The sequence below is a fragment of the Sycon ciliatum genome, chromosome 3, assembly GCF_964019385.1.
Source record: "Sycon ciliatum chromosome 3, ocSycCili1.1, whole genome shotgun sequence".
Taxonomy (NCBI): Eukaryota; Metazoa; Porifera; class Calcarea; order Leucosolenida; family Sycettidae; genus Sycon; species Sycon ciliatum.
This window is the reverse complement of record NC_088645.1, coordinates 9,246,290-9,258,789: the sequence shown is the minus strand read 5'-3', so window position 1 is coordinate 9,258,789 and position 12,500 is coordinate 9,246,290. Positions and strand designations below refer to the sequence as shown.

The 12,500-nt window shown below is 48.4% G+C and overlaps 1 protein-coding gene across 1 annotated transcript in view; it reads left to right on the top strand.

Annotated features, from left to right (window-relative positions):
- LOC135811367 (regulatory-associated protein of mTOR-like) overlaps window positions 1-12,500 on the top strand; it is a 38,464-nt gene that overhangs the window by 24,381 nt on the left and 1,583 nt on the right. The window contains exons 25-32 of the mRNA XM_065324595.1: window positions 1,032-1,317; window positions 2,524-2,583; window positions 4,033-4,170; window positions 9,499-9,604; window positions 10,125-10,245; window positions 10,899-11,023; window positions 11,252-11,353; window positions 12,423-12,500. The exon at window positions 12,423-12,500 is cut by the window's right edge and continues 35 nt beyond it. Coding sequence (XP_065180667.1) covers window positions 1,032-1,317; window positions 2,524-2,583; window positions 4,033-4,170; window positions 9,499-9,604; window positions 10,125-10,245; window positions 10,899-11,023; window positions 11,252-11,353; window positions 12,423-12,500 — 1,016 coding nt within the window. The remainder of the gene's footprint in view (window positions 1-1,031; window positions 1,318-2,523; window positions 2,584-4,032; window positions 4,171-9,498; window positions 9,605-10,124; window positions 10,246-10,898; window positions 11,024-11,251; window positions 11,354-12,422) is intronic.

The window sequence follows — 12,500 nt, the reverse complement described above, 5'->3', positions numbered from 1 at the left end:
GTGTGTGTGTGTGTGTGTGTGTGTGTTTGCGTGCACGTGTGTGTGTGTGATTGTACGAATGTGCGTGCATGTGCGAGTGTGCGTGCATGTGCGAGTGTGCGTGCATGTGCGAGTGTGCGTGCATGTGCGAGTGTGCGTGCATGTGCGAGTGTGCGCGCATGTGCGAGTGTGCGCGCATGTGCAAGTTGGATTGTATATTTGGATTTCAAAATGTCTTTGCCTATGTTTGAAGAGCTACAGTGCGAAACCCGCTTGGTGCCAAAAAACGAGATACAGCTATGAGCTGACAAGGTTATCTTGTGTGTGTGTGGGGGGGGGGGTCGTGTGTGTGTACGTGCGCGTGTGTGTGCGTGCGCGTGTGTGTGCGTGTGTGTATGTGTGTAGGATTCACATACTGCTGCCTAACACATAGCAAGGGCTTACATGAGAGGGTGCACTAATAAGTCCTCAAAGTGGGCAGAGAGTGAGCTTACACTAGAGACCGTTCTTCTAACAGTTATCCGAGGCTGTGCCTGCAAAATCAAGTGGTTTCACGTCCATATCATGTGACTAAATTGTTGTGTGAAAAGTGATCGTGGCATGTGTGAACAGTGGAGCCAACGATCCGACATCATGTAAACCCATTTTGTCCTCCGTGTGTGTCTTCTCGTTCTTGTGCGTCTTGTTGTCCTTGTGGGTCTTGTCGTACCTGTGTGTGTTTTGTCGTGCTTGTGTGTCTTGTTTTCCGTGTGTTTTGTCGTCCCTGTGTGTCTTGTTGTCCGTGTGTGTTTTGTCGTCCCTGTGTGTCTTGTCATCCGTGTGTGTCTTGTCGTCCTTGTGGGTCTTATTGTCCGTGTGTGCTTTGTCATCCTTGTGTGTCTTGTCATCCGTGTGTGTTTTGTCGTCCTTGTGGGTCTTGTCGTGCATGTGTGTGTCTTATCGTCCGTGTGAGTCTTGTCGTCCACATCTGTCTTGTCATCCGTGTGTGTCTTAACGTCCACATCTGTCTTGTCGTCCTGCGTCTGTGCATGTCTTGTCCTCCATGCGCATAGTTTCCCGCAGTCCCTACCCAGTATGGATGATCCCCAGCCTCCCATTAAGCCGTTGCTACGACGACGCGTCAGCTCCCCGAACGCCCGCGCCACCGGCAGCACGTTCACGTTTGACAACGGTGGCAGCACGACACCCAACTCCGGCTCTGTTACTCATCTTCCGTCGGCGGTTACCGGCGACTCCGTGTCGCGCCTTTTCAGCTTCTCCCGGGCGTCGGTGTCCGTTGTGAACCCTACGGACGCTCCTCTCAACGCGTCGTCGTCGTTGCTGAGTCGCGTCGCCTCGGTAAGTACCAACTGCATTGCTCGGTGTATTGATGTGCCCCTTCAGTATAGGGGGCAGTGCTACACTTCCTTTTAGCTCCACACACTATTGTTCGCCTCCTGGTTGTGACACTCAAATCAATCGTGCACTCACACCTCGCATAACCGCACACATCGTTTTTCCACAAAAAGATATTCGGATAGGCGAAGGAACCGGATAATCGAAATAAAGAATATAGATAATCGAACACACATACTGCATGTATGAATGGAATATGCTGTAAATCGGTTAGGGGTGAAACGGTTACCCTTTAAGGTAACAAACGGGTATCTGGCTTAACGGCCGGGTTATCGGGTACCCTTTATCCGCCATACTTTTTCCAAAAGCGTTGCATTTGCTTGTGATCGTAAGCGCAACATGTCTTTTACAGGCATTCTGATAGGAGAGAGATTTTCGGGCAACAATTTAGCTACAGTAGCCTTCCGGATTTCACGCCAGGAGGATATGCGAAGTCATGCAAGTACACTACACCGCGACAAGCACAGCGTGCACAATCACTGCGCTACATGCAAACAGTCAAAATAGTCGTAGCTACAATGGATACCGTGATATGTAGCAGGATTGAACGAGGAAAAACACACTCAAAACTGTGCACTGAACTGTACAACTGTACAAGCAAGCTTATAATACTGTTAGGTACCTCCTCCCGTACCTTTTCTAGCTGGCCTGCATGCACTCGCGTACTCACCTTTTGTCTCCTTTTGTTCCGTTGGCCTGGGTAGCTACTTGCGCGCCCAGAATTGCCATAGCTACCCAGGCCCTTTATCTTGCCGTTCAGACTTGATCTCTTCCTCTCTTTTCTCACTCTTCAATGTAGTCGTTTCGTTCGTCTTGGTCTCTTGTCTCGTCGTCTATAATAAATGTCGTTCCCCCAACCTACCTGTTCCCGTTGTAATGTCTGGATAATAATATGTCGTCAGTCGTCCTTTTCGTATTCAACAATACTGTACCCTACAATCCTACACGACTAACGGGTACTCGTTTGCTAACGGATCAGCAGCTAAACAGACGGGTACCCGGGGACCCGGATCACCCCTTTCACCCCTAAAATCGGTAACCAACAATTTTCATCCGGATGGCAAGGGATCCGGATAAAAGAGGACCGGATAAGCGAGATCTGACTGTATGCGTGTGTATGTATGCTATGTATGCGATATATCGCTGTAGATTCCCCGTATGTCCATGACGGCACCGTCCACGCCGGTTCTGCGAGGCAAACCACCCATGGTAAGACAGTGCTGTGTGTTTTGGCACATGCCCCCCCCCCCCCCCACACACACACACACACCCACCACCACCAGGCACATACAGACTCTTGTGTGTGTGTGCGCACGTACATGTAATAAGCCCATTACCCATTGCCAGATATGGAAGGTATGAGTGATGCATGTGAGTACGCTGGGATCAGCAATGCACTGTTCAACACCCCCAGACGACCATGCCCAGGTGGCTGTGTGGGGTGTTCATGGTACGAATTACGTCATTGCGCAATGGGCTTCTACTTCAGACTCTAGATACTGCTTCCCCGCACAGCCATAGTAGTCATGCTACACTCGTACGCGTTAGGTAGGCTTGTGCCGTTGAGACGCCCCACCTTTACAGGCGATGATAGGCGTATTGAACAGTTCACACACGTTGATGGAACTTGACGCCCTCAGTTCTGCGGAATATTTGTCCGTATGTGCCGCTGAAGTGTTTGGCTATTGGAGGAACAGGGTTGGGGGGGGGGGGGGGCTGCTTGCAGAAGATGTTCTGCCGCCCATCCGGTCGACTTTGTGCCATGTCAAGCTACTGCTGTTCTGGAATGTCAGAGCCACACACGCACGCACAGACTCATCGTGCATGCATGCACGCACGCATAATAAACTCCCCTTCCCTCCTCCACCCGCTGCATAGTGGTCTATATTGCTGCATGCAGGGTGGCTTGTAGAACACACTGTGTCCAGAATACACACACAAGCCCCCGCTGTGCTACTTTGTTCAGAGATGCAAGAGTGCTTGCTACCCAGCATGCTGACTGAGTGCGTTCGATATGTCCGCGAATCGATATTGAATTCATTCATGAATCGCCCCTGGCTATTCCTGTGTTGCCACACCTGCCGACATGTCAGTAGCCTGCCGATTTTTGAGGCCTGTCATGACCTGCCGACTATTGACCTTCTCCTGCCGACAACGGCCATGAAAGTGTCCAAGTTTGACCTTGTGCTTGGTTTAGAAGTCATGGTCCAGATTTTTGGCTTTTACTGCTCATCGCGAGTGTTTCCATAGCCTAAGGCGCTAAGCGAATCATCAGCTGTCTTGGGGAAAATCGGCAAACTCAATCTGAGTCTCACGCAAAGCCGTGAAAGGTTTTCTTAACAGTTCCGTGCGTGTGTGTGTGTATTGGTGTTACTATGAAGGAGGGGGTCCGGGGGCAAAGCCCGCGGATGATGCATTTTTATTTTTTTTCATCCTACTGATATTTGGCTATAATGATGTGGCAACACTGCTATTCACATCATCCAACATGAATAGGGCGAATCGATTCCGAACGAATTCCAGGGCTCATGACATGAAATCAAACGACGAGATTCCATTCGTGAATCGATTCCTGGCAGTAATCGAATGCACCCACTGGATTATTACTGTGCCTGTCTGACTCATGCTTCTTATTTCTTCTCTTGTATTCACGCCTAGTTTCCTGACAGTGGTTCAGTATCAGCTAGGAACTCAGCACACGATGATGATGACCTGGACGACACGGTACTCATGACTGACTTATCGTCCGGCTTCAATGACTGGTGCAATATGCAGTTCTCCCGACCGGCCGCTGTGGTAAGATGTCAGGGTTCAGACGTGATCACAGCTATAGTGATTTTCTATAAAGACTTTATAATAATTGACTTGCCACACACAAACGCACACACACACACACACACACACACACACACACAAGCACACATATACAGGGTTCGCAGCGAAGTTTGGAAGTCTGGAAAAAGTTTGGATTTTATAATTCGATTTTCCAGGTCTGGAAAAAGTTTTGAAAAGGTGCTCCTTTTGAAAAAGTTTGGAAAAAGTTTTGAATTTCGATTTTTTGGCCGCAGCTCAGATGTGCTGCACTCCTGCAGTGCAAGTGGCCGTTTTGAGTGCCGCGATAGAAGACGCGCTGGCGATGCGTGGTGCTCACTGCATGTACGCGTCTCGTACAGTCATTTCAGTGCAACTCAAGCGCGGCCGGTGATGCCTTTTATTTGGCCGTTTTTTGTTACTGGCGCTCGCGCTCGACTTTGATTCTTTGAAGTCGGGACAGCAGGATGGCGAGGTCCTTTCGCACTCAGATGAGTTTGCTGGCGAGGATGAAGCCGTCTTTAGCGCTGAGATGGATACCAGCTATGTAAATGTTTCATTAGAACCCCCTCTGGAGGCGGATTTGAACTTACGGAGGGGAACTCTCGTCGTATGAATTCCCCTGCTATTTTCAGGGGCTCTAGCTGCTGAAGGCGATATCATCGCCATGCACCTTGGTGAATTTGTTGATGGTAGTGATACCAGGGAGGATTTTACTACTCCCTGGTTGTACTCGTAGTGGAGAAGACAGTCGTTCGGAAGAGGTTTATAATATTATTTTATTTTTCCTGCACGAGTGGGTTTCGAAATTCTTGAAATTGGTTTGGAAAAAGTTTGGAATTCTGTGTGCTTGGTTGGCTGCGAACCCTGCGATATAGACACAGCGACGCTCGCTTACATACCTACACACAAACGAAGACTCTGACGTCTTTTTTCATTTACATGTCCTCAATTACACGAGCCATCATTTGCATTAGCAACTGTCGTTCTTTTCGGTCATCTTCTTTCTTCTGCTCGTCATCCTTCGACTTGTCCTTCTTTTCCGCCTTCTCAATTTCTAACTTTTCCGCAGCCAGGCGGTGCTCCTCTCGCTGCACTCCCAGCTTCTCCTTCTCGAGTTCCGACCACTCCCTCTCCAGCGAAACTGAGGCATCATTCTTTGTCTGCAGGTATGGCAGGACAGAGTCAGGCTGGCTTAGCCCGCTCCGATTAGCCGGTGGCTCCACAGACTGGCCTTCTGCTGCTCTCTCAACTTTGTTGCTAAGTGTGGCGCAGGCATCCTCGCGCAGCTGAGCAGTTTGCTCGCGTTGCTGTTTTGCAGCTTGCTTGTCCTTGTCCACACCTTGCTCCTTCTCCTGCTGAAAGTCCACCATTTCATTGAGAAGGGTCTCTTTCTACGCGAATTCATCAGCTGATCCACGTCTGCACCGAGAAAGAAGATCCCATTGTACCCATATGGTCCTGGCATAGGCATAATGTAGCCATATATTTACATGCGCAGTGTAATACTGTACTATGACGATGCAGGGATTCTGTTATACTCAGTCTGCACTCAGCAGTTGTCACGAAGTTGTCGCGCCGACCGCGATAGCACTTAGCACAAGCCAACAGTAACACACTCGCTTAGCACCACACAAGAGAGGACTGAGAAGTTCTTACGTATAATAACGTTCCAGTTCACGTATGGAAGAAGAGAAGCCGACAACTTCGCGACAGCAGTCATATCAGTAGTCAGTCAAATGGAATATTTAAAACACAAGTGCAACATTTTTTGCAATAAATGATTTCCTCGCTAGTGGTGCAGTACATGAACGAAAGGCACCTGAGAACTTACCGCCTCTTCGCCCAGTTCTCCTTCTACACGTGCTGGTCCATGCACTTCAGCACGCGATCCTGAACTGCTTTCTTTGACACCGACCCGGATTTGGTGGGATCGAAGTGGCGCAGCTCCGCCCGCCACGGTCTCGAAAGCGAAGAAGCCACGCTTGAAAGGGGCGTCCTGTGCACGGAGCTCGCGCAGCGTGCACATATCCATTTGGAGATCGAACCTCACTTGGCACGATGTTGAGGGCGATGTGGGGCTTGGCGAGGTAGTCGTACAAGACATCGCAGGCTCGGCAGACATCGATACTGCGGTGGGTGAAGAAGTTAGGGTCCATTGGGAACCCATTATAAATGATGCAGGAGGAAAGAAGTAGGGAAACGAAAGCAAACTCAACGTCAAACAGCCACTCCTGTTCACTGTGCCATGTGGTGTCAGACAGTGACCATTGTTAGGAGACGTTTTGAGAATATCAAGAGTCAGAGGGCAATGTCCAATTCAATTGTAATGGGACGTAAGGTCCCCCCGACACAGCAAACACATGCACAGCAAGGTCTAGTCTTTACATAGTATGATCCATGTATTCTTACGCGTTTCTGCCGCTGAGGCTTCGTCAGAGACAAGGATGGAATGTAATGAATAAAGACTAGTAGTTATATACGGCTTGATAACTGGCAGGGAGAACGATCAAAACTACATTCCAAACGCAAAAGGAAAGTGTATACAAACACTAAGGGTAGCATAAGCTCAGGCACGTGCATACGGGGTAGATCTACGGCAGTTCTACCATAAACGGGAGTTTTTTTTATCTATTTTTGTTTTAATACTGAAATACACAGTCCAGCAGAGAACGGAATGGGAAGACAGAACCAAAGAGGAGACATGACACTACAGCGGGAAGCCGGAGCAGCGTGCTGGTGAATTGGGCCTGCCTCCCCCGACCATGGGTCTTGGGATCAGCGGCAGGACCAAGCACCAAATACAAAAAAAAGTAGAGTAGAAGAAAGTCAAATGAGCAAGTATCACGGTGCATCACGTACTGAGAAAAGAGAAAGCAACTTTCGCAAACCACTGCAACTTCGCGTCCAAGTTCTCGAAGTTTCGAGCTTTGTTTCTGTACTCATTTCCAGACTCAACTTTTCTTTTGAACATTTGCGTTGCTAACCGCCCCTATTGACAGAGTTTAGTAGTGGCGAAGTGGCCAAGTGTAAGTGGTTATTTAGTTTAGGTACAGTTTTCACAGTAAAATTTCTGACTGTATATAGTATCTAGTTACAGTGGTGGACAGTTACTCTTAACTCGTTTCCATATGTCCTTTTCCTTTCTACATAAAATAATTACCATAGTACAGTATTAGATTAATTTATAAGAAAGAAAAAGGACCAAAGAGCTAAAAGTTACGCTACAATATCCACTAACACCACCAGTTACTAAACAATCAGCTCATGCGATAACATTGCACGACACTGACCGACGATACGGACGTTCTGGCTAACAGCTCTAGCACATCTTGGATGCAATGTTATCGCATGAGCTGATTGTATAGTAACTGGTGGTGTTAGTGGACATTGTAGCGTACCATTGTAGCGTAGCGTTTAGCTCTTTGGTCCTTTTTCTTTCTTATAAATGAATCCTTGGCTCTCCACCCGAGTCTATTCCTGTATTAGATTAGGGGCATGTTTGATTGGTCAATCCGGATTCAGGTCGGATTCACTGGAGAAGTCAGAATAGCAGTTCCCAATCAAACAGAACAGCGAATTTTTTTCTCACAAATATTGTAGAACTCATGATAGCTCATCATGCTGTGGACTTCAAATTTTTCACAGAGTTCAAAGATTTTTTACATTGCTCAAGATGAGAAGGCGAAACAAACTTGAGAGGCGAATGCAACCGGAGAAGAAGCTTCGAAGACAAACACAAAATGTTCTATCATGGAAGTGGAGACCGCCAGTAATGTACCAATCACACGTAGACCTCTGTGCACATCACCACGTCCTTTACATCATCCCTGAACATGCCAGAATCGCTTTGAATCAAAACAAAAACTTAACTCATTGCGTAGCCCTGTCCGGTTTTCATTGGGCTTTGCAACTTGCTCTGGCTGCTCCAGCCTTGGGATTCGGAGAGTGGTCAGAACATGTTCCCAACACTCCAAAACCAGTGCAGTGCAGATCAGTGCAGACCAATCAAATACCCCTGTTCTACGATCCTGTTCCGGATCCGACCAATCAAACGCGCCCTATATTCCACGTTATTTTCGTATCAAACAGTGGGCCTTGGTGGATATTAACCCTTTGAGGACGAAGGACGAATATATCCGTTTTTTCAGGTATAGCTGGATTCCTAAAGACGGGTATATCCGTTTTTGAGAAAATAGCGATATCGATATATTTTTAGGTGCTTGAAGTCGCTCATATGTTGCTCAGACGAGTACGATCTGATTCTTCGTCAAGGTGAGACATGTCGCAGTCGATCCGCGTCGGTCCCGTGGAGAACCGGCCACATTTGGGTATACTCAGAGAATGCTCCGATCGAGAAATTATTTTGGAATTTGAAATTAACTTGTTACTTTGTTTAGAGTGCCGATGGCACGTAACCTGTCAAGTGTCTCCTTTTCTGAGGCCCTCGGCATTATCTTTATGAGCAGCGATAGTGAGGATGAACAGTGTGATCCTTTTTTACTTTTCTGAGGATGACAGCGAGGTCGATGTTGGCTAAATTCGTGGCGATACCGCTGACGCATTTTTCACAACATGCACCTATTTTGAATTGACCATTCTGACCTCTATAATGGATATCTGATGTAGAAACTTTGGTTTTGTTGCCTACTGATGTCTATGTCTCTTTAGAACCAAATTTTATGACACTAGATCAATTTTTGAAAATACCGATTTTTCGCCTGAAAATGGTAGGAATCCAGGTGGTTTTGGGTAGTCCTCAAAGGTTTAAATGCTAGATAATGGCAGATTCTACTCGAAAAGCAATGAAATTGGCAAAGCCATGCAAAGGTTCTGGCATGCAAATTCCTCAAATTCTGCTTCTTCCTCTCATCCATATCACAAGGCTGTGTAGAACATGCCATAAAGCACCAACTTCTGCTGGTGTTTCTGCTGGCTAATGACTATCTAGCAGTACACAGCAGAATGTGATGTTGTGGACACATCTCCACTCACGATACCTGTTTCTGAAAGAGCACCGATAACCAGCTAATGCAATTGTACTATTTCTCTGATCACATTCTTCCACTGCTTTTGCTGCTGCTGCTACTGCTGTTGCTGCTGCTTCTGTTGCTGCTGCTGCTGCTGCTGCTGCTGTTGGTGGTGCTGTTGCTGTTGCTGTTGATGCTGCTGTTGCTGTTGATGATGCTGCTGCTGTTTATGCTGCTGCTGCTGCTGCTGCTGCTGCTGCTGCTGCTGCTGCTGCTGCTGCTGCTGCTGCTGCTGCTACTACTGCTGTGTCTATGCTGCTATTTCTATTCTTGTCCTTCTCAGAGAGATATTGCGTACGATCATCACGGGCCAGTCTACCTGGAGCGACACTGGCGCTACGAGAACAATCAGAACATGAGACTGCGCTGCGTCCAGAACAAAGAGAAATGTTAGTAAGCCTTGGCGTTCACAATCTCATCAGCCTAATCTGCCCAGGAGAGAGGGGGGGGGGGAGTTGATGGTAGGGCTATGCTGTGTGCAAAAGAATAGCTTGCAGAGCCCATGGTGCCACTCGCTTTCTTCCTTGCGTGTTCAAATTAGGGTTGATTCACGATGTCGTCAGCCGAATCTGCACCGTGGGGAGGGGGGGGGGGGGGGGGCACCAGCGGTTCGCCAGCTCCAAGTCAGCCCCGATACCAACCATCACATTGTCTTTTGCGCAATCTCCTGACAGCTAGCTGTTGCGCTATTTCCTCTCTTTCACTCACTCTCATTCTCTTTTACTGTGTGTGTGTGTAATATGTGTGTGTGTGTGTGTGTGTGTGTGTGTGTGTGTGTGTGTGTGTGTGTGTGTGTGTGTGTGTGTGTGTGTGTGCGTGTGTGCGTGTGTGCGTGTGTGCGTGTGTGTGCGTGCGTGTGCGTGCGTGCGTGTGCGTGCGTGCATGCGTGCGTGTGTACATTGCCAACAGATGGCGAGGTTCTTCATCTGGATGATCAGCAGTTCTTACGCAATAGCTCTGATGCACCGACAGCTATGCGCTTCCATCCATACCAGAGTGAGCTGGTCGTGTCGGAGCGCAAGGGTATCACGTACGTTACTGCTGTTGCGTCATAGTTCATACCGCCCTTCTGGTGGACACTTGTTGTGATGCACACATATTGGATTCCAATGGCAGGCATCTTGTCAGTGCATGTACACGTGGCACGATCCTAAAGAGCATGCGCTGTGTGTTTGTGTTGGTGTGTGTGTGGGTGGGTGGGTGGGTGGGTGGGCGTGCGTGCGTGTGGGTGTGTGTGGGGGGGGGGGGGATGTGTGTCCAGTCTAGTGTATCTGTTGTGTTGCGGAGTGGACAACGTGAACGGCTGCTGATACATTACCTATGGCTCATGGCCGCTCACGTCATCATTAGGTCTCATATTACGCGCGAACAACTCGCGCACGCACGCACACGCATGCATACACTCACAAACACGCATGCACGTGCACACAAACACATGTGCGCACGTGCCCCCCCCCCCCCCCCCCCACACACACACATGCATTCTTACATTCATAGACACACACTCTCTTTCTCTCTGCTGTGGACCCTGGCTACGGTAGACATTCCTGCTCACTTTGTGACGCCACCTTTCTTTGGCATAGCTGCGGGAATATAGATCACGCTACACTTGCAGTCACGGTAGTCGAACTATGACTCCTTTTGTATGGTTGTATTCTTCTGCTATGGTCTGTGTGTTTGCAGTGTGTTCGACATTGAGAAAGGCGAGAGTCGTAACACTTTTCGCAATCGACACCCGTCCAACTACAAAATTGTCACAATGGACTACATCAACGCCCACGATCATGCGCTGCTCATGACCGGAACGAGTACGTGTGTTTATCTGTTTGTTTCTGTGGGTGTGTTTCTGTGGGTGTGGATGTGGGTGTGGAACTGTGGATGTGGGTGTGTGAGGGTGTGTTTGTGGGTGTGTGGGTGTGTGTGTGCCTCTCTCTGGATCAACTGTTGTAGCAATACATGTCTTTTGTTTCCTGCGTTCTCACACTGCCGAAATGTGTCCTGTGTTTGTGATATCGCCGCTGCTGCTGTCGTTGCAGGTGACGGCTGTATTCGACTATGGCGTAACTACCGGACACCGGGCTCTGAGAGTCTGGTGACAGCATGGCGTGCCCTCAGTGAACTTATCCCTATGCAGAGTGGTGAGTCATGTGTTTGAACTTAGAAGAATGCTCTGCTTAGGTGCTTGTTTGTGTAGAGTGTGCTGCTCATACAGCAGCTGTCCTTGTTATTTCTACACTGTCACTACCACGAGGTACAGTTCTGCTGCTCGACGAAATTCTGGATTGTGTGAGTCCAGTTTGCACCCGGCACCAGCTCACATCCCAATGTTCGCAGGTCTAGGACCAATACTCTGCGTATGTACTGGCTGATGTAGAGTGTGTGTGTGTGTGGCTCACACAGCTGTCCTTGTTATCTCTGCACCACACTACCATTATCTACAATACTGCTGCTCAATGAAGTCCGATCACTTGAGTCATGTTTGCGCCCTTCACCATTTCACACCAGGGATGAATTTACTGTCAGGTTTTTGCATAGCACTTTTTGCACAGCAAAATCTCAGTTGTGGCGTAAGCTACAAAAGCATGAATAGCCTGTACATGTATGTATGGCAGTTTTCTGCATGTCACTGTCATTTTTGAGTAGCAGTAGATCGATTTTACGTAGCAAACTGCGATGCGATACCGGATAAATTCATCCCTGCACACCTTAGTGTTTGCTGGTCTAGAGCTGCGCAGCTCCCGGCGCATACTTGACTCCAGCAATTGGATTACATTGTGCAGTGCTGTAGATCATGTAGCGAGCAGGTACCTGCCGGTGACAGCACTCTCCCAGGCAGCAATCCTGTACAATGTCTGTAAATTGTGAAAGTGTAGATTGCTTGAGGTGCTAGAGCGTGTGCGGCTCCCAGAGTCCAGTGAGTCTCGCATGTCTCTAGCCAAGTCACCAAGGCGAAGCACTCGTGGCGACATTGGTTGTTGCAAGTGGTCTGGACGGTGTTATCAAAGTCACCATTTACACCACTACACTGTGTGCATCCAATTGAAGTGTATCATTGTATTCTTCAATGCCACTTTCACTGCTTGGTCTTATATCGTATATGATGACTGTGGACTCTCTCTCTCTCTCTCTCTCTCTCTCTCTCTCTCTCTCTCTCTCTCTCTCTCTCTCTCTCTCTCTCTCTCTCTCCCTTCCTTCCTCCATTGATAGGCGCTACTTCAGGGCTGGTGGTTGACTGGGAACAAGAGAGTGGTGTGTTGTTCGCATCAGGCTACGTCAAGGTCATTC